At 34.9% G+C, this 26,580-nt stretch overlaps 1 protein-coding gene across 2 annotated transcripts in view; it reads left to right on the forward strand.

The window, feature by feature from the left end:
* The window catches only part of kcnc2 (potassium voltage-gated channel, Shaw-related subfamily, member 2), a 125,670-nt gene that overhangs the window by 58,629 nt on the left and 40,461 nt on the right, over window positions 1-26,580 (forward strand). Inside the window, exon 4 of one of the 2 annotated variants that reach the window (XM_067390825.1) lies at window positions 2,341-2,619. The exons of the other annotated variant lie outside the window; for it this stretch is intronic. Coding sequence (XP_067246926.1) covers window positions 2,341-2,465 — 125 coding nt within the window. The 3' untranslated portion in view covers window positions 2,466-2,619. Of the gene's footprint in view, window positions 1-2,340; window positions 2,620-26,580 lie in introns of those variants that run through there. 2 annotated transcript variants of the gene reach the window in all.

Consider the following 26,580-nt stretch of genomic DNA (forward strand, 5'->3'; position numbering starts at 1 on the left):
GTTGTACACACAGATAACTGCTCAGAGCTTGTGTTCACGGGGTTCAACCGAACAGAGGGGAACGTTCTGTCTTAAAAGGGAGGGAACGGCCCAGACGAGACTCACAGGTAACAGACGCTCTCGTGCTGTGTGATGTCACTGGGGAGAGAGAATGACTCTTATTGGCCTAACTTGTTCAAACCACTGTCAGATGTTCAAACAGTTTAAAAGAAAGCACTTAAAGTCAACATGAATGCTTTTCACAACCTGTTTTACATACTGCAGTTAATTGGATGGTGAAAAGTGGGCGTTACCTGACTACAAACATGTAAAACATGCAAAGCAAATACACTACTGGACAAAAGTTTGAGGTCGGTACGATTTATAATGTTTTTGAGAGAAGTCTCTTACGCTCACAGAGGCTGCATTTATTTGATCAAAAATACAGTAAAAATTGTGACATATTATTACAATACAAAAGAACTGATTTCTATTTGAATATATTGTAAAATGTAATTTATTCCTGTGATCAAAGCTGAATTTTCAGCATCATTACTCCAGTCTTCAGTGTATAAATATAAATGCAGCCTATGTGAGCTTAAGAGACTTCTTTCAAAAACATAATTAAAACTAATTACCGACCCCCCCAAACTTATGTTTTTTTTTTTGCACAGGAACGTGTCTCTAGGAGTGAAGTTTCTGATTTCATGTTGACTTTAGCTCGCTCTCTTGATATAAACTGTACATGCATCAACGAGTCATATATTTCTATTCATGCTTGTAGAAACATTCGTAGTTATAAGTAATTTAATACATGGTCTGATATAAAATATTTCATCATTCATTATTAACTACAGACAAACAACTCACGTCATCTGAGTCATTCATCTGCATCCTCTATACTCTGTGTAATACATATGTATTTTTAGCTAATGGTAATTATGCTGGATTTTAATCGAGAGATAATTCAGAGATTTGTCCTGTGCATCATGTGAGTGGAGGAAAGGTTGCTAAGCAACTGGCATAGGGAGATTTTCTGTCACGCATCCTCAGCATAAACTTCATTTACCACTTTGTCCACACCCTGCTCAGTATGTTACCTGAAATGCATTCGCAAGCAATAAAGAGCACTGTATGGTTGCATATGAAATCCTGTCTGCTCACTGTGCACGTCCTGAATGTTTGATTGTAAATCACTGAATATCTGTATATGAAGTCAGAATATTATATATGTGGTAAGAGATGTACTTAAATTATGATGTTAGAGTGAATCTCGCAAAGAAATATCAGGTCGCATTTAATCCCAAAATCAAATGAAATTATATTTTGCATAAAGAAAATAAAACAAATTGTTGGTTTAACTTAGTTACCTGGTTGCCTTAAAATTTTGAGTTCAGTTAATACAATAAGGGCGATTGATTTAATCAACAGAAACTCAAAATATGATATTATCTGAACAACATCAATTATCTAGGTTGATTTGACAAAAGAAAAATATGTTGAGATAACAAATCATGAAAATAATTTTTTTCAGTGTGTTTTTATTTTTGCATTGCATGTTAATGACATTTAAGCACATTTTTTTTATCTTAATGCATAAAATCTCCATCTTTAACAGAAATTCAGTCAGTGTTATTTTAGTATCGTAATGAGTGGCGCATCGCAAAGCTAGTGCAAGACGAGCATTTGGTGTTAAAATATATAAATGTTATTTTTTTTTATTAAATGACCATTCGTTTCACTAGATAAGACTCTTATTCCTCGTCTGGGATCGTGTAGAGCTCTTTGAAGCTGCAATGAAACTTCAGACAATTGGTCCCCAGTGAAGTCCACTATATGGAGAAAAATCCTGGAATGTTTTCCTCAAAAACCTTAATTTTTGTTTTCAACTGAAGAAAGAAAATCATAAACATCTTGGATGACATGGGGGTGAGGAAATTATCAGGAAATTTGGTAACACTTTATTTTACAGTGTCGTAGTTACACGTTACTACATGTACTTGCACATGTAAATTATGCATAATTACAAGAAAACTCTAATCCTAACTGTAACTCTATAGTAAGTACTTGTAGTTCATTAATAGTACTTGGCACTTATTTGAGAAATTACAATGTAACTACGGCACTGTAAAATAAAGTATAACTGGAAATTTTAACTCTGAAGTCAACTAATCCTTTGGTTAAATTGGTTAACTTCCCTTTTTATTCATGCAAAATATCCTTTATTTTTATTTTGGGTGAAATGTGACCCAGATATTATTTATGAGATTCACTTGTTCAAAAATGCAATATATTTTGTCTACAAATGTTTCTTTTTTTAAGAAGAAATTGCAAATATTAAAGCTTTTGTGACGTTTGCAGCTACTATATCACCTCTGGCTGACGTACAGTTTATATCGGCCAGAGACGGGGAAGGCGGGGCCAGCAGAGACTCAGATGGATTTGATGAATTGGATTGGACAGTCTGGAATAGAATAAGCCTGTGATTGGATGGTTCTGAAAGCGGACTCTCTGTGAACAGAAAGCTCGCGTATGGACATCTCGATCAATCGGACTGCTCATGACCTTTGGAAATTCCCATTTATTCTGTGTGGAAACAGACTGAAGCCAGCTGGCACAAAAAAAAAAAAAAAATCATGAAATGGATAGTGAAACGTTTCCTGCTTAGTCGGCTCTCCATTTAAATGTTCATCTGTATAAAGGACACACATCCACCTGTGGCTTCCCTTCTGTGTCAGGTAGCAAATCCAACACCCTCTCGATTCCCTTTCCAAGGCCTCTGTCGTTGCAATAAGTGTATTAAGATGTGTAGAGGCACAAGTGTTTAAAAATGAAGTATTGGTGTATCGACTATACTAAACTACAGAGTAGAGAGAGAGTAAACATGATAAGTTTAATAAATGTGACCTTCAGTCATTAATGCTTTTATCTGCTCTAGTATCTCTGGTGGATTCATTGTTGTCTGTGTGTGTGTGAGATGTTCATCTCAAAATGGGACACTTGAAGACCTCATGAAAGCAGTTTCTTTCGATTTTTAAAGCAACCAACATGCTTTAGTTTGCACACCATTGGTTGAGTCAATGATTCATATCAAGCTGAAATATGTTTGTTTAAAGCTAAAATGTATACATCTTCTAAAAGTTGGATTGTGTCAGCTTCAAGAGTGTACTAGCATATATGAAGCCACAAAACTGTCATGGGGTCTTTGAATGCGTGTGTTGATTTATCTTGCAGTTCTCTTCCTCGTCCCTGTTTCCTGGAAAAATTTCCCAGTGCAACAATCAGATGTGATGTGCAATAATGATGTGAAACAAAGCTGCACCGATTCACACTGTGATTTCAGTTCAGTCCGTGACGGACGCCGCAGCAGAGCCTCTGAAAACACGCACGCGGCAGCTCTGCGCCGTGAACACGTTCGCTCTAATTAGATCCTTTCTTTTCTTTCAGCCATGGAGAGATTAGAGCTGTCACATCAGTGTGTGTGTGTGTGTGTGTGTGTGTGAATGTCATGAAACCTGTCAGGAACATGTCTAGGTCACATTTCACTGCTAAATCAAATAAATTATATTGTGCATAACAAAGAAGCAGCCTATTTTAAGACCAGTAAGATTTTTTTTTTTAATATTCAAGACAACTTATGTGCAAATGAGTCACATTTTTTATTTATAAACTAAAAGCAGTGCTAATATCAACATGAATTATATATAGGCTATAGCTAGCATTCAAAAGTTTGGGGTTGAAGAGTTTTTTTTTTTTTTTTTAAGTTTTTGAAAGTCTCTTGTATTCACCAAGGCTGCATTTATTTGATGAAAAATACAGTAAAAACTGTAAAATTGTGAAATAGTACTACTTAGAACTTAAAAAAAACTCTTTTCTATTTGAATATAAAAATATAATTAATAACATATAATTATTCCTGTGATCAAAGCTGAATTTTCAGCATCATTATTCCAGTCTGATTATTATTATCGGTGTTGAAAACAGTTGTGCTGATTAATATTTTTGTTGAAAGTCATTTTTTTGAAATAGTGATAGTTTAAAACATTATAAATGTAATTTTTTTAAATCAATTTAACGCATCCTTGCTGATTAAAAAAAAAAACCAACAACAACAACAACAACTTGCAGACCAAAACTTATCATTGCATAATGTATGGAAGCTTGTTTCCGCCACTAAATAAAAAAATAAAAAAGGTAATTGCGACCTTTTTATCTCACAATTCTGACTTTTTTTCTCAAAATTACAAGATATAAACTCACAGTTGCGAGTTATAATTTCGATATAAAGTCATAATTGTGTAATATGTTACATATTACCACGCTTGTTTGTACAGTTTTAACCACTTCCCTTTTTTTTCTGTGCTTCTAATATGTAAAGCTGCTTTGAAACAATTACCAATTGTAAAAGCGCTATATAAATAAATTTGACTTGACTTGACTTGATAAAATGTCCGAATTGTGAGATATAAAGTCATAACTGCGAGATAAAGTTGTGATTCTCACTTCTCGCAATTACGAGATATAAGTTATAAAGTTATAAAGAGTTTATATCTCACAATTCTGAGAAAAAAAGTCAGAATTGTGGGCTAAAAGTCACAATTACCTTTTTTATTCTTTATTTCATGGCGGAAACAAGTCATCATAATAATGATAATAATTGATTGTCACTTAAAAAAAAAACACAAGAAATCTTATTGGTCATAAAAATAAGCATAATTATCTATATGTGAAATTTTGTATTTCTTTCTTTGGATTCTGGATTTAAAATGTGACCCAGACATGTTCTAGACAGAGCATGTGTGTGTGTGTGTGTGTGTGTGTGTGTGTGTGTGTGTGTGTGTGTGTGTGTGTGTGTGTGTGTGTGTGTTTTCCCACCACCCACAGAACTTAAGAGGATAGTATTCTTCATGTTAATATTATCTGCTGCTTTATGAAGTCAGGGCACCGTTTCAAATATAAATGACAAAATGTAAAGGTATATATTTTTGAACTTAGATCTTGTATTTTTGTGTCTCTTGAAGAGTCTCATTGTCAGTCGTGCCGGTCCTGCGGTGTATCTGTATGTCCACTCTGTGCAGACTGTGAACCTGGAGTGTTTTCATGTTTCAGTGATTCGAGTTTTGAACATGTATTGTGGAGTCATTTGTCAGCCTTTTGTAGTGCATGCAAAGACCCATGGTCAAAATGTAAAGACTACGTCTGAAGAATATGTATAGTTCAATGCAATGTGAGACAGTCAGATAAACATATTAACATTGTTAAAAAACAAACAAACAGCTTTCTTTTCTTTCTGTTTAATACACGCTGCATCACCTGGACTAACCAGAGGACCATGTTATTGCTCGGATTTACATATATGCATTTAGCAGGTGCTTTTATCCAAAGAGGAACAAAAGCAATTTGTCAAAAGTACCGACTTTGATACCAAAAAATTTTAAAAATGTGACGCATTGAGCAATGTTGAGATGATTCTTAACACCTCTGATTGGCCATTATGTTCACACACTCAACAGATATGTCTGTGATTGACTTCAGCGTACAACGCACGGGTACACAAAAGTGTTTGGAAGCGCTTTGAAAGCAGGAGCGGGAGAGTTGAAAGCTTTCAAACGCTCCCCTGTGCATCTGTGTAAGCACTCCATGAAGATGTCTGTTTACAACATGTTTTTGAAGCGTTGATCATTGTAGCCAATCACAAACATATCTGATGAGCGCTTGAACACAATGGCCAATCAGAGGTGTTTACTGAATCCGCTCAACAGCGCTCAAAGCATCACATTTTTACAATTTAAGTACCGACTTGGTATCGAAATTAGTACTTTTGACAACACTTTCATAGCTCAGAGTTTTCTTTGACTGTTGCATCAGATGTTTCTCCTGAAATAAAAGAAGAAAAAAAACAGTCAAAAACAAACTGCGATGACTTCTGACATACAGTAGAGATAAAGATAGCAGCTCAGATCATTCGAAGTAAGATGACTGCAGACTTCGGTAGCATTGCAAATTGGAGTTCTGTTTGAGAGATTGTTGAGATCTCTTCTGAATCTCTCAAGGAGACTGTGTGAGATTCCTTGGGTCTTTTCCCTCTGAGAAACATATGGAAGCTTGTTTCCGCTATGAAATAAAAAATGAAAAAGGTAATTGCAAGTTTATATCATGCATTTCTGAGAAAAAAGTCTGAATTGCTTGTTATAAATTCAGAATTGTGTGGTTAAAAACTCTCAATTGCAAAAAAAATTCAGAATTGTGACTTTATTTCTCGCAATTCTGATTTTATAACAAGCAGTTCTGACTTTATAACTCACAATTGCGAGTTAAATCTCGTAATTCAACAAGCTTCCGTAGAAACATCTGAGAACTTCAGCAAAAGTCTAAATTTGCTTTGCATTCCAGCTAACAGAAACATTTAGCTAACATTTCCATTTACAATGTTATTTCTGTAAGTTTACTGAACGTTCAATATTAAGGTTTATAATAAATAACATTTTATCATTTATCAAACATTATGGAATTGTTACTTTTGAATGTTCTCGGAACATTCCAAAACAAGCAGCAACATTTCAAAACATTCCATGAATAATGTAACATATTGAGACCATGTTATTAAAGACCAGATAATTTTGAACAAACATTCTATTAACTTTACTGGAAGAATGTTTGTTTATAACGTTGAGTGAACCTTGCCAGAACATTCTGAGAATGTTCCCTGTTAGCTGGGATTGAACCTCATTGCTGCCTACAGGTAAACAAAATAGACCTAGATTTTTTTTTAATCTGAACTGTAGTGTAGCTGTAAAAATGTTCAAGTGTTTTCAGACCGTGGTCATCCTTATCTCTCCCATCAGCCTTGATGTAGGTCTCAATATGTAGGTCTTCTTCTGTCCCGTCACTACGGACACCGTTGCCATGGTGGGGAAACAAAACAGCAGGAGGGTGAGTTTGTGTTTTTTAGGCCGCGGGCCTCCCATGAGCAACTGTATCCATAACGACCAGGGAGTTGCCGTATCCATAACAACTCCATCTCTGCACAAACCCGCTTCTGAGAAGACTGAAATGAACAGCATGAATATTGCATCACAGTCTCTCTGCTCTTCTCTGTATGAACCGCTGTGTGATCTACAGCTCCACAACACACACACTCAGGCATGTTTAAAGGGAGCACAGCTTCTAGACAAGATCAAGACTGAGTTATTTACCCTCAGAAATCAGCATCTTTTGCATACTAAGTGTGCAGTGTTTGCATTATCAACTGTTGCATGCAAAACATGATTGGAAAAGTTGAAAAAGAAAAAATAATCTATATTATAATAACAAATAAATTAAGCAATATAAAACGAGCAAGAATGCTGTTGTTCCAAGCACTAACAGCCCAACCGTGAGGGTGAAAATGCTTTTATACAACACTTGAGTAAAACTATAGTTAAAGTTATTCAATAAACAAGTTAATATTGAGAAACGCACATTTTATTTTTCACTCCATGGCAAAATAGATTAAAATGAAGTCAAACCTTCCAAGGTCTTCTCTTCCTGAACAAATCTGGGATTTTGAGTGAATCGGTTGAGTGAATGATTCAGTGACTCCCGCATAAATGTTTCATTCCTGAATGAATGGTTAAATGACTCATTTATAATGACAGTCACTTGTCGCCACCTGCTGGTCTGTGGGTGTAACCATTTTCTTTCCTGCGTTGACATAATGATCATTTTAGTAGACAAACAAAATTGTATATTCATAAATATTTTTCTACGGAGCCCCACACATGACATGCAGGGAAAAAAAAGTAAATCAGGCACACATTTACTCTTTCATTCCCTCGATTTGCAAACTATTTTTTTTCCTGCACGTCATGTGCGGGGTTCCATATTTTTCTGTCATCAAACTAAACTTTTTAAATTAATTAAAGTTTCTTTTGTCAACTTTACATAAGCATACAATGTATTGTGTGCTAAGATTTTGAGAATGTTATTAAAGACCAGATAACTTTGAATGAACGTTCTATTAACGTTACTGGTAGAACGTTTGTTCACAACTTTGAGAGAACCTTGCCAGAACGGTCCCTCTTAGCTGGGTATAAGAACACTCACGTCTGACTGACGGCGGGTGAGTCTTTTTAATGAAGATGAACAGAACGCTCAAAACAGCTCAATTACCCTTCAAATACAGCCGGCTGAAGTGAGCGCAGCAATGTGTGTGTGTGTGTGTGTGTGTGCTTGTGTAGGCTGTACTATTGCGGTTTGATTGCTCACAAATGGAAATCAGATATGCATGACTCAAATGATACTTCAACACCACTGTGAATTGTTCTGCAATATGTCAATGGATGTCATATTGATGTGGTTATTCAGAAGCACAGACGCTTACCTGACTCGACATACAGCCGCATCCCTACAGGCCACATGGATCTGAAACTTTAATACAACTATAAGAACACGTTAATATTTCACTGTGACATGAAGAGATTCAGTGTTTCACTGTAGCCGCAGGGTCATGGCAGTTTTTATGCTCCCCAAAAGTACTTTGTTTGTCTAGTTTAAGTTTCTCAGTATTGTTCATGACAGAGTGCTTTTTGCTAAGTTAAGTCAAATTCACATAGTTTCAAAGCAGCTTTACAGAAAAGCATGATGTTAATGTTTGTCATATCTTAATATCTTCATGCCTTATAGTATTTAGCCATTGGTGGTGGTTGAGGAGATTCCCCCTTCAATATGTAAAGCACTTTGAGTGCCCAGAAAAGCGCTATATAAATGTAAGGATTATTATTATTATATTATTATTATAATTAGAGCCAGGGATAATATAGTTACATTTTGTTGCAGTGAAACCCTGCAATTATTACCTTAAAGAGCTATTTCTACCTGATTTAAGCTCTAAAATTGATCTTGCTGGTAAATGAATGTATTTAGGTTGACTCGGGTTAGGTCAGGAAGTCAGGTTAATGCTTTTAAGGGGATGCTAAATATTTTTGACTTGAATAAAATTAGTTAGCTAATTTAGATGTTACTATATTTCTTTCAGCAAGTGACTAACACTATAAAACTATTGCTCATATCAAGGATATGTTTTATTCTTCTACATATAATGAAAATGAAATCAGAACAAACACAATCAACCTTCAAAAATGATTAAAATATTGTGAGTCAAGGCAAATCTTTTGGTATATACTGGTATTAATCAAAATGTGCCTTGAGGATGAGTTGAAGGTGATGAATTTTAGTGAGTAATGACTTAATTTTTGGTCTGTTTCTTATTCAAAGCTGTTTTTATGCTTAAATATGTACCCAATTTTTGTTAGTTTGTTTGTTTGTTTTTTGTCATTCTTTGTGCAAAGAAGAAAGTTAAGCATCCATTGAAGCCTCTATGTATAATGAATTATTCATAAAGTACATTTTAATGCCTTATATCTTTTCATAAATTATTGTAAGTTAAAATGCATTATAATATTTGCAAATTCATTGTTACATCTGAAATTGGTTGTTTGTCATGTGTTTTAATGCATTATACCGTCTAAAGGTGTGTTCAATTTATAAAACGTATTATAAGTGCAGGTTTAAATTATTCAGTGTATTATAAGGTGCATTACAAGGCATAATTAATGTATTATTTCTGTTGCATTACTTGTAAAGGCTTCAAGTAAAGTGTTACTGTAAATTATATAGTTTTGTAATGACATTAAGATGATATATATATATATATATATATATATATATATATATATATATATATATATATATATATATATATAACACTATGAAAGAAAAGAAGATTTTTTTGCATGAATTAACCCTTAAAGGGTGATCATTATCACATTCTTAACAAATAAAACACACAGAGAGTGTCATAAATCGTAAACTCTCACCCACGGCCACATTTGGATCCATACTCTGTACAGGCAACCTGAATCTGTTGCTATGAGACGAGCTGCTTCATTAGAGGAAGCATCATAGTGATGAAGGCAGTTTGTGTGTGTGTTTGTGTCTCTGTTCTCAAGGTCAGCACACACACACACACACACACACACAGCGATATCTTGATTGCATTACATTACATCATTATCAAATAGAATTCTGCATCTGAACCAGTTTTCAGTATAACAGCTCTCACATATTCAGAACAGAATAGCTATAATCATAAACATGTGATATGGTGCTGCATATGGAAACGTATCTCCCTGTGTGAGGCTCTGATTCATGCCGCCGCCGCCATCACGCTGTCTTTTATAACGTGACACTTTTATAGGCTCTTTAATTACTGTAATCAAACAGTCGTTGAAACGGATCTGTTCTTACATCCGCTCACATTCACTAGTGTTTTGAAATGCTGGTTCCAGTCGGCACATTTTAATTCATATCCAGTGAACGCTGACAGATGTGCTGGATGAAATGATTAGGAAATAATTGCCCTTGTGTTACTTATAAAGAAACGTCATTCATGTAATAATAATACAGCATTAAACATTTGTATATCACTCAGATTCATGTGATTGATAGCCTGAGGAAGAACTGTTTTTTCCTGTCGAACTTCTTTCCATGTAGTTTGTATGCCAGAATGTTTTTGTGTAGATTATTCAGGTTTACACTGATCTTCAAATAATAATAATAATAATAATAATAACAACAAGATTAAACTAAATAAATTTGATTACAATTAAAAAAATAAAAAATATATTTTTTCTTTAAATAATTAATACAAATATGTACATCTGATTAAAATAAATCAAGAATTGATTAAAAATATATTATTTAATTAAATATGAAATATATTTGATTAATAATAATAATTTAATTTACAATTTTATTTTAATAAATAATATATAAATATATACATTTGATTATATTTATCAATAATTGATTAAAATAATAAGTAATTAACAAACATTGATTTAATTAAATATATTTGATTGAAAAATAATTAAATAATAATAATAAATTAGATATAAATTAATTAAAATACAGTTTGATTTTAATAAATTATATATAAATATATGCATTAAATTAAATAAATCAATAATTGTTTAAAATAAATAAATAAATAGATTACATAATACATAATTACATAATAAATATACACATTTGATTAAAATAAATCAATAATTGATTTAAAAATAAATACAAAAACAAATACAATTTTATTTTAAAAATAAAATAATAATAAACTTTGATTTATATCAATTAATGAAAATAAATACAATTTGATTTTAATAACTATATGCATTTGATTTACAAATTTATTAAAATAAATAAATAGATTTTAATACATAATAAATATATAAATTGATTAAAATAATCAATAATTGATTAAAATAATAAATACAAAAAATAAATACAATTTTATTTTAACAAATAAAATAATAATAATTTGATTTATATCAATTAATTAAAATATATACAATTTAATTTTAATAAATAATATATTAATATTTGCATTTGATTAAATTAAATACATCAATAATTGATTAAATAAATAAATATTGATTCAAGTAAATATATTTATTTTTATATAAATAAAAAAAGACAAAGAAATTGATTAAAATAAATAATGTGTGAAATAGGGGTCCCTTGCATGAGATTGCTCATATTTGGGGGTCCGTGGCATCTAAAAAATTGAAAAGCCTTGTTCCAGCGTGGCGGTGAGCAACAACAATTATGAGCAGTGAGATGATGTTGAGGTGATTTTATGTGAATGGTGATGCAAAATCACAGCATGACTGGTGTGAAAAATGAGAGCTGTTACTCCGTTAGTGTAGACATCAGGTAAACGGTTCATGACCGAAACACGACAGTATCCAGCTGAGAGGATTAGTGTGGCTGTGTTATTAAAACAGCGATTACTGTCCACTCTTAACTCTTCACTCACATGCAATTGAACAGGGAATCAGTCCGCTCAGAAAAGACTGATGTGGGAATAAAAATGTGCTCAGTTGATCTGTAATGAATTGGTTTTCACGTTCATACTGCAGCTAAATACAATAAAGTCAGTCCCGATCTGTAGTGGCTGACACAAAACTGCTTTTAAACCCAATTTCATCTCAATTTCAAGTAAAGATGGGAAATATACATAACATCCTTGATGGATGACCTTTGAATGCTTAATCTGAGATTCCCAGACGAGAGGAAAGTGGAGAGGAGAGTGTAGAGGTCATTATCTGGCACCAGCGGTCAGAGCAGAGCAATCTGATCCCAAAAAATTTCAGATGAGCCAGACCTCTTCCTGGCATATGTTTGCGTATGGAATGCTATACTTACACTGCTGATGTTCTAGTTAATTTGTGAAAAGGTTATTTCGGAATTTTTTTAAATTGTTTTTAAAATATACGAGCATTCCATTTTTCATTTTGCAAACATAATGGAAACGTTACTTTAGAATGTTCTCTGAACATTCTAAAAAGAGTAACATTTAAAAAGGATAGAACAATAAAAACATTGACAGCCAATCAGAATCCATTTGAGCATTTAAAGACTTTATCTTTACAGTGTGAACGGGCCTTTATCCAGCACTCCCTGACGTCTTTTCTCAGAGAGAATCAGAGCTTTCCGATCCTTCTGTTGAGCTCTGATCGTCTGTGTGTTTTTACGCTCCGTGGCCACATTAGCAGTCTGTGACTGTCTGTCAGTCGGCCATCTGTCTGTCAGCTGACTGCTGCAGGCCATGAAACTCGCCTCGATTGGCTCTCAAACAACAGAAAAATGCCTGATGAAGAAACCTACTGTAGCATCAAGCGGCTAATGTGTTTATGACAAACAGAGCAGCTGTCTGTGTGACTTTGACTATCACAACTGATGTCCTATTGACTTTATTATGACATCACTAAATGATTAATTTCAAAAATGAGGACTTTCAGGACATTACAGTGAATAATTGTGAATCAGGTCAGAATTCAGAATCCATCCATCCATCCATCCATTGACATTCTTAAAATTTAAAATAGCTTAGATATATCCCTTTAACCAAAGTGTACATATTTTATACATTTTTTGTGTTTATTTTAAAATAGCTACTAAAATAGCTAATTGCTCAAGGAAACGTATTTGATTACAAAAACAAAAAAAAACTTAAATCAGCCATTCAGATGATTGTTCTCCATATTTTACTGATATATAAGAATCTGATTTCCAACAATCAACACAGATATCTACTGCTCTTATTCCAGCAGTCTTTAGAAATCACACAGAACACAATGAAACCGATATCAATTGCATATATTTAGTTAATCTATCAAGTTAAGGAGTTAACTTTGGCATCCCTGATAGTAAAAATATATGAAGCCCTGCCATGTTTACAGATTAAAGGAAGGTCTTTCACCCTAATGCGAGGCCTGCTGTCAGACGGGATGTTTTCAGTGTGTCAGCGTCAGCATCAGCATCAGCAGGTCGGCTGCGCTGTCAGGTGCTGGTTTGATGTGCTGTTTTAAAATAAGCTGCTTTACACGCAGGGTGAGTCAGACACAGATTCACCCGTGAGCTCAATCGTGTGGCTTTACCTGCAGCAATCCATCCTCAGGAGCTTTACTCTCACTCAGAGACACATATAAATAAAAATAAAAATAGCTTTCAAATCATTATTCAGACCCTGGTAAACACTCAATGTTGGTTTAATGGTGAATAACTCAAGGTTATGTGTTTCTGTGCCTGTGAGTCCAGCTCTTGCTGGTGTTTGGGAGTACACTGACGTCTTTTAGAAAGCATCTCCTCGGGCTCTTACTGGGTGACACCTCATGTTTTATTGTGCTTTTAGTCTGTGGTTCTCCTCCAGGTCCATTAGTTTAGGGAGGTGCTGTCCCGGTTTATGACAAATCGCCCTGACCGGCCATCCGTATCCTCCTGAGACCCAGCAAAATATGAAGAGTTTTAGTTTTCCTTTAGTGTTTACTGCATAAGAAACATAAAATATATTTAAAAACACATATACTCTACAGTTCAAAATAATACTTTTTTTTCAACAAGGATGCAATAAATTGATCAAAAGTGATAGTAAAGACATTAAGGTTTCAAAAGATTTCCATTACAAATAAATGAAGGTTACGGAAAGGGTCAAGCATGAAGACAGTGAAATCTAGAGCTAAAGTCAAGCTTGATTTTGTCAGGTAATAAATCAAATCAAACAAATCCAATTATAGTATTACACTGGTGACCGCTGACCCAGTGAAGAGTTTTTTTTTGTCATTGTTGCTGTAATGACTGTCATGTGTATGACAGTAACAGTGAATGATCTCTTATGCATCATGTTAATGACACTCCACAGAAATCAATGGATTTGTATTGATTTTAAATTTGCAGCAATGACAAAAGAAAGAGAATAAATTGACTAGGCCGGACGCACCGGCGTGTTCTTCACTGCTGAAGCGTCTCCTGTCACGTCAACATGAAACTAACTGACCTACTGACTCACAGACCCACTTCAAGGACATTCATGTGGGATTTTACAGCAGTGTCCTTCCTTTCCACCAGTATGTTGCTGAAGTCAAAGTGTAATTAGATTGTGTGGAAGTTTGAGCTGTTATAAAGATGTTTGTCCTCCATCCTGCTCAGCCTTCTGGGTAAATTACTTTAATTAGCTTTGTTCAGCCGCTCTGATATGCTGGATTCATTAGTTTTATCAGCCTTACCGCTTTATTATTCCACCTGCAATTACACGGCGGGCCGCACGCATGACCTCCCGTCCCCGTCCAGTCCCCATCACACCAGAGGACTTAGAGGTCATGATGAAGAGCAGGTGTGAGTCTCAGGCTGATTTATATGCAGTATTTGGTGTGTGGAGACTTATTATACGTCCATATTTCTCAGTGTAGTTTTGAAAAATGCTTCAGTCAGTATCAAAATTCCTCACAAATACATGCTGGATGCAAAACGCAGAAGTGTTTGAACTCCCAACACAGCTGTACAGTTTAATACGCCTGTTGCACGTTTCAAAAGAAAACGTTAAAATAAATTAATTCCGATTCTTGGATATGAAGCACTGATAAACAGTCTAACAGCACCGGTCCTTTACACAGTTTGTGAAACTTTATGTAACTGTTGTCGATACGCCAGTAGGTGGTGACACGTGACTGATTGAATCTTTAAATCATTCATAAAGGATTCTTTTAAACAAGCTGGTTCATTCAGAAGCAAGTGACGGAAATGCATACTAGTATACTACTCTTACTGCTTTTACCATGTCTTTCTATGGCAGAAATAGTAAGAGTAATATGCTAGTATGCAGTTCTGAATTCACTATTAGTGAGTCATTGAATCATTCATTCAACCGATTTGTTAAAAGGAGCAAAGCAAGTAGCTGTCTTTATGAGTGAATCTTAAATCATTCTCAAACAATTTGTTTAAACACACTGATTCATACAGAAACAAAGTGGCTGGCTGCATCCTATATGTAATAGAAGCAAACTAGTTAGAGCTGTGTGTGTAAACCTCACTCCTCTGGCCTCAAGAGGCGTGCTAATGACTGATGCTAGAGGCTGTGGTCTTTTGTGTCCTTGTTAGCATGCCCGCCTCCCATGCCAGTGACACCTTTTCAAATCCCACTCTGAGCAGGTCGAGTAGGACCGGTTACATTTGGTGCTGTGACCTGGATAGGAGTGAGGTTTAGAGTGGTGAGTGTAACGGAAGCAAGCTAGTAAGAGGTGCAGTAGCGACTGGCACTAGAGGCTGAGGTATTTTGCGTTCTTGTTAGCATGCCCGCCTCCCTTCAAGTAGTGGTTACATATAGGTGAACAGCAGTATGTGACAAAATAATTATGTCTGAATGCACAGTACTTATAAAAGAATAAGCAAAAAGTACCCGAATGACTTATCACTTCTGGCGAGATTCTGAAATGTGCATACAATGAATGCATATGGTGCATACATATCCCATGAGGCCACGGGAGAGGATTTGTGAATGGCAGTGGAGCAACGCAAGGTCTAATGCCATAGGTCACATGATAATGACAACATGGCGATTGTAGTACTTCCGGATTACATTCATACTATACAGAACATACCTTTTTAGTAGGGGTGTAACGGTGCGCATATTCGTACCGAACCATTTCGGTACAGGGCTTTCAGTACGGTGCACGTGTGAACCGAATGCATTACATTGCAGCATTAAGGTCTCCTGTTTGGTTTCCCAGTGAATTACGACATCGGACAAAGACAGGTGGATGATGAAAGCAGTACACGACAGCACTGTAGCCTAACCACCAATAATCACAACAAGCTCTGCGTTTTGTTACTTTCGATAAGAAACAAGTTGTCATCATTCAAATTCCGTCTACCAAATCACGAAATTCAAACAAAAAATGCCATTTTGACATGCTTTGATGTGGCGTGACAGATCTCTGTATAGGCGCCTCAGTTCAACCGGGAGCACGAGTGAACGCAATCATCCCTACCTCTTTAATACTAGTTACAGAATAAACATGAATGGATATTCAAAGGTATGTTGAAAGATAGAGTACAACTTACTGAAACATATCATATCTTGTGTAATTGATCAATCACTGTTTCAACGGCAGAAGGATGTCAATAAAACAGAACCGAGGTATGTATTAATTTATGATTTGTTCAAACACACCGATTCATTCAGAAATGAAGCAAGTGACTGTCTTTATGAGTGAGTAATTAAATCATTCATTTAACCGATTTGTTCAAACACCCTGATTCATTCAGGAACGAAGGAAGCGACTCTCTTTTTGATTGAATCTGGAATCATTCACAAATGATTTGTTCAAACATGGTGATTCATTCAGGAACAAAAGCAAGTGACTGTGTTCATGAATGAATCTTGAATCATTCACAAACAATTGATTCAAACACACCGATTCATTCAGAAATGAAGCAAGTGACTGTCTTCATGAGTGAGTCATTGAATCATTCATTTAACCGATTTGTTCAAACACCCTGATTCATTCAGGAACGAAGGAAGCGACTCTCTTTTTGATTGAATCTGGAATCATTCACAAATGATTTGTTCAAACATGGTGATTCATTCAGGAACAAAAGCAAGTGACTGTGTTCATGAATGAATCTTGAATCATTCACAAACAATTGATTCAAACACACCGATTCATTCAGAAATGAAGCAAGTGACTGTCTTCATGAGTGAGTCATTGAATCATTCATTTAACCGATTTGTTCAAACACCCTGATTCATTCAGGAACGAAGGAAGCGACTCTCTTTTTGATTGAATCTGGAATCATTCACAAATGATTTGTTCAAACATGCTGATTCATTCAGAAATGAAGCAAGTCAAGTAATTGTCCCTATTAGCGAATCATTGAATCATTCATGCAAAGATTTGTTAAAAAACCAATGAATGCTCTCTTGCTGGTGTGATGTTGTTTAAATGATTTTTTAATTTTTAAAACTGTTAATATATGAAACTGACATATTGACTTCATGTTTTAATATAGCATTCCTGTTGTTCATATATAGTGAGAAACTTCTGATGAATGTATGAACAGTATGCATAGGTGCCATCTATCTTCTTTACTCTTATTGCAGTAACCTGTGTACTTTAAACTGCTCAATGTTTTTGTTCAGTGGTCCAAAAGGAAGATATTGCATTATTTGTAGTGCTGCTGAAAGCATAAATCTTTGGCCAGCCAATAGAAGTGTGTCTAATCGTAGCTCGAGAGTTTCTGCAAGCGTTTTCCTTTTTCACAGTCACGGGAAACTAGCATTAAGTGCCATTTTAGATCCTATCTGAACACAATCACCCAGAGCAGTGAAAGACTGAGAGATGAATGTTGAATAGCAGCTCTGTGCAATTTACATATTTTATGTGTAAACACTCAGTTTGAGTATTATATATTATATCTAAAAATAAAACCCAGACTAACCCAAGCTATTTAACTATCATAGTAATATGGACAACAGAATAAAAGACATGTTTGTGTTCCCAGCATGAGACTTGATGCTTGTTCTAGTCTCTTATTTGGGGATTTGGAAAGGTCAGGGGGAATTTTAGGTATTGTGAGTGACCTTTTACTAAATTGCAGGGTAAAATGATAGGCGGTCAGACGTGTGATGTCTTCTCCTAGTGATCTGACAGGATCTTATCTCAGGCAAGACGATATATTTGGAGACTTCTGAGGGCGTCTGAGCCGGATGTGTGGCCCTGAGCTAAAAGTGTGTGACTTCCCGGGTCAGTAAGAGCATGATCTGCCCTGCTGGCTGTGAGGAAATGTTCCAGCGGTGCCTGTGAAACCACAGCACTCGACTTTCTGCTAGACTCTCACATCACCTGTCTCGCTGTTTCTGCTTAATATTCCCTGATGTGAGGCAGTTCATGCATATGCATGAGAATAAAGACAATTAAACATGCTCAATTATTTAAATATGATGCTGACACTGTAAACATAATTTTACATAGGTCAGTGTTTCTTGCAGCTGCTGATTTAGACATTTCCAGTACTGTTCATTCATTAGCAGCTCTGAAATCAGTTAGTAATTCATTAGACTAATTTCATTAGATATGAGTCCTCAAAAGCACTGCTCATAAGAATCATTGATGAACCAGTCTACACAAATCGAGCTGTATGTTTATTTTTTTTTGTATTATTTGTTATTTTGTTCAATTCAGACTGTAAACTCACAACCCTAAAATATACACTACCAGTAAAACGTTTGGAAGAATTAAGCTTTTTGAAAGAAGTCTCTTATGCTCACCAAGGCTGCATTTATTTGAGACAGAAAAAAAAGTATTACTATTTAAAATAACTGTTTTCTATGTGAATATGTTTTAAAAAAGTAATTTATTCCTGTGATCAAAGCTGAATTTTCAGCATCATTACTCCAGTCTTCAGTGTCACATGATCCTTCAGAAATAATTCTAATATGATGATTTGGTAAACGCTAATATTTCACAATATCACTGTTTTTACTGTATTTTTGGTCAAATAAATGCAGCCTTGGTGAGCAGAAAAGATTTCTTTTAAAAGCATTAAAAACTTAATTATTCCAAACTAGTTTATATTTTAGAATTGTGAGTTTACAGTCTGAAATGAGTGTAAAGAGAGAAGACAAAAATACAAAATACCAAAAAATAAACATACAGCTCAACTTATGTAGACTGATTCATAAACAAATGATTCTTGCGAGCGGTTCTTTTAAGGAATCATTCATGAGTTATTGTTTTGAGTTAGTCTAAACTTTCAGAGCCACTAGTGAACGAACTTCTGATTCACATTCTGACTGTTGAATCTGTTGTTGTGGACCAAAACCAATGTTTCTTTTGGGCCTGTAGTGCACCAATGTTATCTTAAAATGTCGTCTAGGTAGTCAGCTCTTGTCATAAAGTAGGCTCACGTCATCATAATGGCTGCTGAAGAAACTCTAACTCAGTTCTCCTCTCTGTCAGAATGAGAGAGTGTTTTATAAGAGTGCGCTCGCTCTACCAGACTTAGACTGAAACTTTCATGAAGCTTCTTAAATACTTTACCTTCCTCTGTGTGGATGTGCGAGGTGAGAGAGGAGAGACTCAAAGAGAGAGACACGCAGACTGCAAATGTATGTTCATCCTTTCCGGCAGAATTCTCGAGCAGACGTCTGGTTGATCTTTACACGAGGCCGGCAGCGTTAGAGGGTGAACATCCCGTGTGTTCAGTGAGTCTCACCCGTGCCGCTGTCTGCTTTCTGCCATGGTGTGGAAACAAAAAGAAATGGAGGAGAGCTATTGAACTATGCAGTTCTGACCTGCTTCTGCAGATAGAAGTAAAGTGGCTTTAGAGAGAAACAATCGAGAGCAGAGCGCATTTAAAATGATTCTTTTATCAGCAGCATGCACTGATTTATTGCCCATTCTCAGATTATGAGCACTGGTGAAGCTGCTTGGCCATTATCAGGGACAATTTCTTGTGTCAGATCCAAAGTCTACCAAGAGCTTTGTCAATGGATAATCCACATTATGCATGAATAAAATAAAGCCTATTTTAGTGGTATTATTATTTTTTATTATTATTATTATTTTTTTTTAAATGTAACATTTAATGTTGAAATATGACCTATACATGTTTTTGTGAGATTCACCCAGTATGAGGACAAAACTAATTGAAAAAAAAAAAAAAAAAGTCTTTTTCAGTATTTGGATTGAATTTATTGCAAAAGCATTGCTATTGCCAGGTCAGTATTTCACAATTATATATATATATATATATATATATATATATATATATATATATATATATATATATATATATATATATATATATATATATATATGGGCCATTCTACAGAATTGGTGCAAACTGCTGTCCCACAACCAAAAAACACATCTAAAAAGCATTTAAGTATGCAAATTTTAGATGTTTACTAAGATCCTTCTATTATCTACTGAATCCCACAATAATATTAAAAATATCAGTAAGCTTACTATATATAAAACCATCATTTATTGGGTACTTTCATTTAGCAGGTGGCTGTCCCGAACCTTCACCCCTAAATTTCAACTTCTGAAAATATTTAAATAATTTTTTAAACTAATTTTTCCATTGTTTTAAAAATATATTTTTTATTAAAAAAAAAGTTCTAAATATATTTATTTCATTTTTGTTTTATTTTATATATATATATATATATATATATATATATATATATATATATATATATATATATATATATATATATATATATATATAAATTTTTTTTTTTTTTTTTTTTTAAATATAAAAAAATATAGCCCTCATTTAGTCCATTGACTGAGACTGATTTTAACCACACCCCTACATTTGTGATCAGGAAATATTCCTGTGTCCCTCCCTCTCATAGCCTATCTTTCACAGTAGATAGGGCCATCATTTTGAGTTAAATGTGTTCAAAATATGTGTGTGACTTTGAGGAATGTCACTACCAAACACCTTTTTATTCTGCAATTAAGCAAACTTTTGGGTGTTATTGCATAAAATTGAGTTTTTATGTGTGTACAACTGTTCAGAGCTGTGCTAGCTAATCATGTGCTGATTAGTATCTTTGAACTAGGCTCAAAAATATCTAAAATTGTCACTACCGAAACATAGGATGTAGTTTTAAAAAATAAAGTATATTGAAATATCATCTAAGATGATATTATAATGTTTGGTTAGACATGTTTTTGTGACATTATTTTTCATTTTTTTCAGTATGTAGCACAATGCTCTTGCATTAAGATTTCATTTATTGCAAATGCATTGTGCATGGAGCGTTGGGGGATTTCTGGGTTCTGTCTCACAGATCTTCAGGCTGCTGGCGCGTCTGCGTGTTTGTGTTCTGACTGTCATGTTGTCATCACAGATGGCGATGCTGGATAGATCCGTACGGATTCAACATAAGATCACTATAAAATGACTTCTAATGTGTTTGAGTCCATATAAGGACTTCCTGTAATTCTCTGGCTGTCCCTTCCTGAACAATTTGCATATTCATGAGCAGTATTTGCATATCCATGGATTATTCCAGTGCACATGCTCATCTAAAATGTAAACGTAGGTAGGCAAACATGCATGATAAATACATATGCTGACCTATACTGGACAGATATTGATAGTTTTTATTTATTAGTTTTATCAGTGTTTTTGCTTTATTATTCCACCTGCAATTCTTTTTTTAGTATATTAGTTTTTTAGTATATTTTAGTCTTAAATTTTATGTTTTTATGTCAGTTTTAATTTCTGATATGATTTTTTTTTTTTTTTTTTTTTTTGTGGTTAGAAGAAAAGAGCTTGTGTTTAGATTTTGGATTGACTGTGTCTTGCATACATTGTATACATTACATAAAATAAGGTCAGACATGCTGAACAGCAGGTGTTTATAGGCTTGACCTGTTAACTAACATGTATATGTGCATTTAGTACATGCCCAGGATGTCTAGTAAAAAGGAAATGTGTGAGATGACGAATTGACGAATAGAGTGATGTCACTGTCAGATGATGGATAATACATTGATCAGGACGGGTCACACATTCGATGAGGTCAGACACAGAGGTGACATGCCATTTGTAAAGGCAGTTATGAAGAATTGCGCGTCCGTCTTTAACATGCACACATTTGTCAGGTCTGAAGGGTTTTTGAAGAGAAAATGGCACTACTGAAAATAGCATCAACAGCCTGAACAATCAACCTGTCCAGCCTGAGAGTGATGGTGGTCATGTGTGTCAGATCTTCAGGTCAAGAACATACGGTTAGATTTGGCATCACAACGGCCTATTAGTAAAAGGTTACATCATGGTCATTATTAACTGACCACAAATATGGCATTGTCCTTTTTTCTTTTCTTTTTTTTTTTTTTAACTCATAAAATTTGCAGTTTTTTTCCTGTATTCTCATTTTATTTTTATTTTATTTGTACATCAATTCTGGAGTTGTGTGTGTGTGCGCTCATCAATTTCTTGACGTTTTTTTTTCCTCATAAATATTGCATTTTCCCCATTTTTTAGTTATTTTATTTGTACTTTAAATTTGGACTATTTTTTTCCTTCAAATTTTTTTTTTCATCATATTTTATTTTATTTAAGTTTAATTTAGTTTAGTTTATATCATTTTTTTATTATATTGTATTTGTACATACAATTCTAGAGGTTTTTTTTTTTTGCTCATAAATTTGACAGTTTTTTTTATTATCTTATTTTATTTCACTATTTATTTATTTTTTATTTGATTTTATTTGTACATTAAATTCTGACTATTTTTTTCCTTCAAAATTTGGCAGTTTGTTCCATTTTATTTTATTTTATTTGTACATCAAATTCTGGAGGGGTTTTTACCCATAAATTTTGCATTTTTTCATCATATTTTTTTATTTTATTTTATTTTTACATCAAATTCCAGAGTTATGACTAAAGAAGCTATTATCTTGTTTTCACAGATATATAATTTACATTTAGTTATGGTAACACTAAACTATCTTACAGAACTATAATCAGTTTAATTAAAATATTATGTTTGTATGTGTAGATTGTTTTTGCATGTGTTCTTAATTTCTTTGTATGACAGCCAGACCAAAAATTATGTACACTCTAAAAAATTTATGGTTAAAAACAACCCAAGTTGGGTTGAAAATGGACAAACCCAGCAATTGGGTTGTTTTAAGCCAGTGGTTGGGTTAAATGTTTGCCTGACATGCTGGGTAGTTTTATTTAACCCAACTACTGATTAAAAATGACTATATGTCTGGCTTAAAATGAACCCAAAATAGGTGAGAAATTAAAAATCAGACACATAATTACTAGAGGCAACAATAATAATCAAAAGGTGTACATTTATTAATAGGCAATTTAATAAATGTTTATTGTTTATTATTCATTATCTTATTAATAAATGCTCATTTATTAAACATATTAATAAATGTTAATTTCCAGCATATTTTGGGTTCATTTTAAGCAAGCAATACAGTCATTTTTATACAACAGTTGAGTTAAATAAATCTACCCAGCATGTTGGGCAAACATTTAACCCAACCACTGGATTAAAACAACCCAATTGCTGGGTTTGTCCATTTTCAACCCAACTTGGGTTGTTTTTAACCCAGCATTTTTCAGAGTGTATATCATACATATATCATATATATATATATATATATATGTAGGCCTTTATATACACCTGCACTCTAGATATTGATCGTAACTATTGACACATCAACATTGGCAACATCACATCAGTTAGGCACAACACATGAGACAACATTTTCAGTTTCATTGTAGAATGACAGTCTCTCATCTTCTTGTGGTCACTACTGGTTTAAGGTCAGTACGTGTCTGTGTTTCACATGCTCCTCCATTGATGCCACCCTAACGGGCATCATTTTCAGCTCTGCCATACGGAGGAGCCGTGCCTGAGGAGGACGCCATCTGCCCGGCCTCCTCTCTCGCTGTCATTAACACCTTCTTTTTATAGCGGAGAGAATCGGGGGCGGACGAGTTTAATGCTCTGAAACCGCTGTTGCACGACGTTTCTCTGTGCAAACACAGTGATGCAGTCACACACGTTCAGCTTTTATTTGTTCCTCGATGCCATTTCCAGATTCAGTCTGTGAGTGTATCTCCTTTTGCCGTTAGTGTGACTGTTTCCGTCATTTAGAAACATTTGTGTTTTGTGAAGCGTCAGCCATCATTATTACTGGATAGTGTTACTGATGTGGTCAAAGCCCCAAAGCAAGCATTCAACTTCAGTTAGACGTGTGCTGTACAGATTTCCAAAAAGTCTAGGTTAGGGCATGATTAGGACACTGTTATTTTAGGCCCTGTCAACACCTGGTTTTAAAGGGGACTTATTATGCCCCTTGTACAAGATGTAATATAAGTCTCTGAATGTCCCCAGAATGTGTCTGTGAAGTTTCAGCTCAAAATACCCCACAGATCATTTATTATAGCTTGTCAAATTTGCCCCTATTTGGGTGTGTCCTTTAAATGCAAATGAGCTGCTGCTCTCCGCCCCCTTTCCAAAAGAGGGCGGAGCTTTAACAGCTCAAGCTATGGTTGCTCAACAACAACAAAGCTGGAGAATCTCACGCAGCCATTGTCAGTAACGGTGTTCAGCCTTACATTGTTCAAAGCCATAAATTTACCTGCCCATAGACCCTTTCCTTGAAGAAATCAAGACAGAAGTGGTTGAGAGTTGACAAAAAACACGGATTAAAACACCAGGTGTAAACGGGAATGTGTCTCCCTCATCTACTTGTGATCCGATCGACTGATCTTAATACCAGGTGTAAAACGGGCCTTAGATGGAGCAGCACTGGTGTCACCCCAGCCACACGTCATTTCTGAACAAAGGGCTGCATCAGGACAGGTCTGGGAGGAAAGTGTGTGTGTCAGGCTTTATTAAGCTGATCGGGATACCCCACAACACTTCCAAGACTTAAACAAGTGCAGTGCCCACAGAACACACCTCTAAGAGAGGCACAAACTGCTGTCAGATACGATGAGGGTCAGTGTGCGTATACGAGCCAAGCGTTTGTTTGCTTTCTGAGCACGTAGAGCCGTGACGAACCCTATTAATGCATGTGAGATAAGACAGTATGGCTTACCACAAACTCTCTAAACACACACACAGACACAATCAACCCGCACAACACACACTTAATCAAAACAGATCACTCGCTGTTATCTCAACGCTCTCTTTTGCACAAGCTTACCTCGGATATATCATACATTTTTAGCATCTTAGTACAGTTTTGCACCAAAGTTAGATTTCTTTTTTGCTTCTGTATAAGACTTCTGTGTAAATGCCTCTTCACATGTGAAATAATGTTCAAATGTCTAATCAGAATGAGTTATTTTTGAAGTTTAATATCAGCACATACTCTTTTTGGTCTGGGGAGGCTACAGTGAACTTAGTTTGCTCTACGCAATTGATTTTAATGAAGAAATATTCATGAACATAGTAGCGTATATGAATGTCAGAGGCTGAAGGGAGAGATTGCTTGAGCATAATATCGCTAAACAGATGGCAGAATCAGTGATAAATAAACACACTCTTTATGCAGCGATGCACACACACCTGTCTCTCTCACACACACACACACACACACAATCAGAAAACAGCAGATGGTTTATGCTGGTGTTCAGAATATCGGCCATTTTCTTTTATTTTAATGTAGACCTACATCCTACATGGGTAGCAGCACTGGTTCCCATTTTAATTCTGATACACAAGCTCTGAACTTAATGATTGCTTTTGGGAGTATTTGAGTTATAATGTCAACCGGCCTGTTTTAATGATTAAGTATTGGCCAGATCATAATTTGCATTGTCACGATTCAATTAATTTTTTTTTTTTAAATGTCCCACTCGCACTCGTCCATATAATGGGAGTGAATAGCGACCAGCATCAAGCTTTAAAAAAGATCCAGAAGTATCACACCATGTGACTCGTGTCATATATTCCATGTGTTCTGCGAGTGTCCGATAGGATTTGGTGAAAAACAAACCGAAATGTAATGCATTATTTTACGGAAATCCTGACCTTGGCCATTGATCTTCTGTGCTTGACTGTGTGCATTCATGAGACTGTATTAGTGCTGATTACTCGCTCATAATTTCTCGATAATTTCTTGTTGTGGCGAACACATTCACCTCAGAAAAGAAAGAACATGGATTGTGTTTCATGTCATGTTTTTATTATTCTTGATTTCTCACAACTTGTGTGTGTTTTCTGAGCGAGTCGGAAACTGATAATAAAGTCTTATGAACGCGTAGTCGTGCTCAGAAGATCAACAGCCAATGTCAGGATTTCCGTTAAATGATACATTACATTTTGGTTTATTTCTTCACCAAATCCTTTCGTACACTCACAGAACAATTGGAATATATTACACACATCACATGTGATCATTCTGTGATACTTTTGCATCTTTTTAAAAACTTGATGCTGGTCGCTATTTACTGCCATTATGTGGACAAGTACAAGCGGGACATTTTAAAAAAATTCTCCTTTCATGGTTCGAAGAAGAAAGAACGACATTAGAACAACACCAGGCTGAGTGAATGATGACTTAATTTTAAAGTTAGAGTGAACTAACCCTTTAAGAATCGATTTCAGATCATGCACATCACTATTAATCAGACAATTGATTGTTTTTACCCAGAACTAGTCCAGAGAAAGAGCCATAGTGAGGGATAATGTGAGTGTGGGGTATTTCAAGTGCACTCGGTGTG

The sequence above is a fragment of the Chanodichthys erythropterus genome, chromosome 8, assembly GCF_024489055.1.
Source record: "Chanodichthys erythropterus isolate Z2021 chromosome 8, ASM2448905v1, whole genome shotgun sequence".
In the NCBI taxonomy this organism is placed as follows: Eukaryota; Metazoa; Chordata; class Actinopteri; order Cypriniformes; family Xenocyprididae; genus Chanodichthys; species Chanodichthys erythropterus.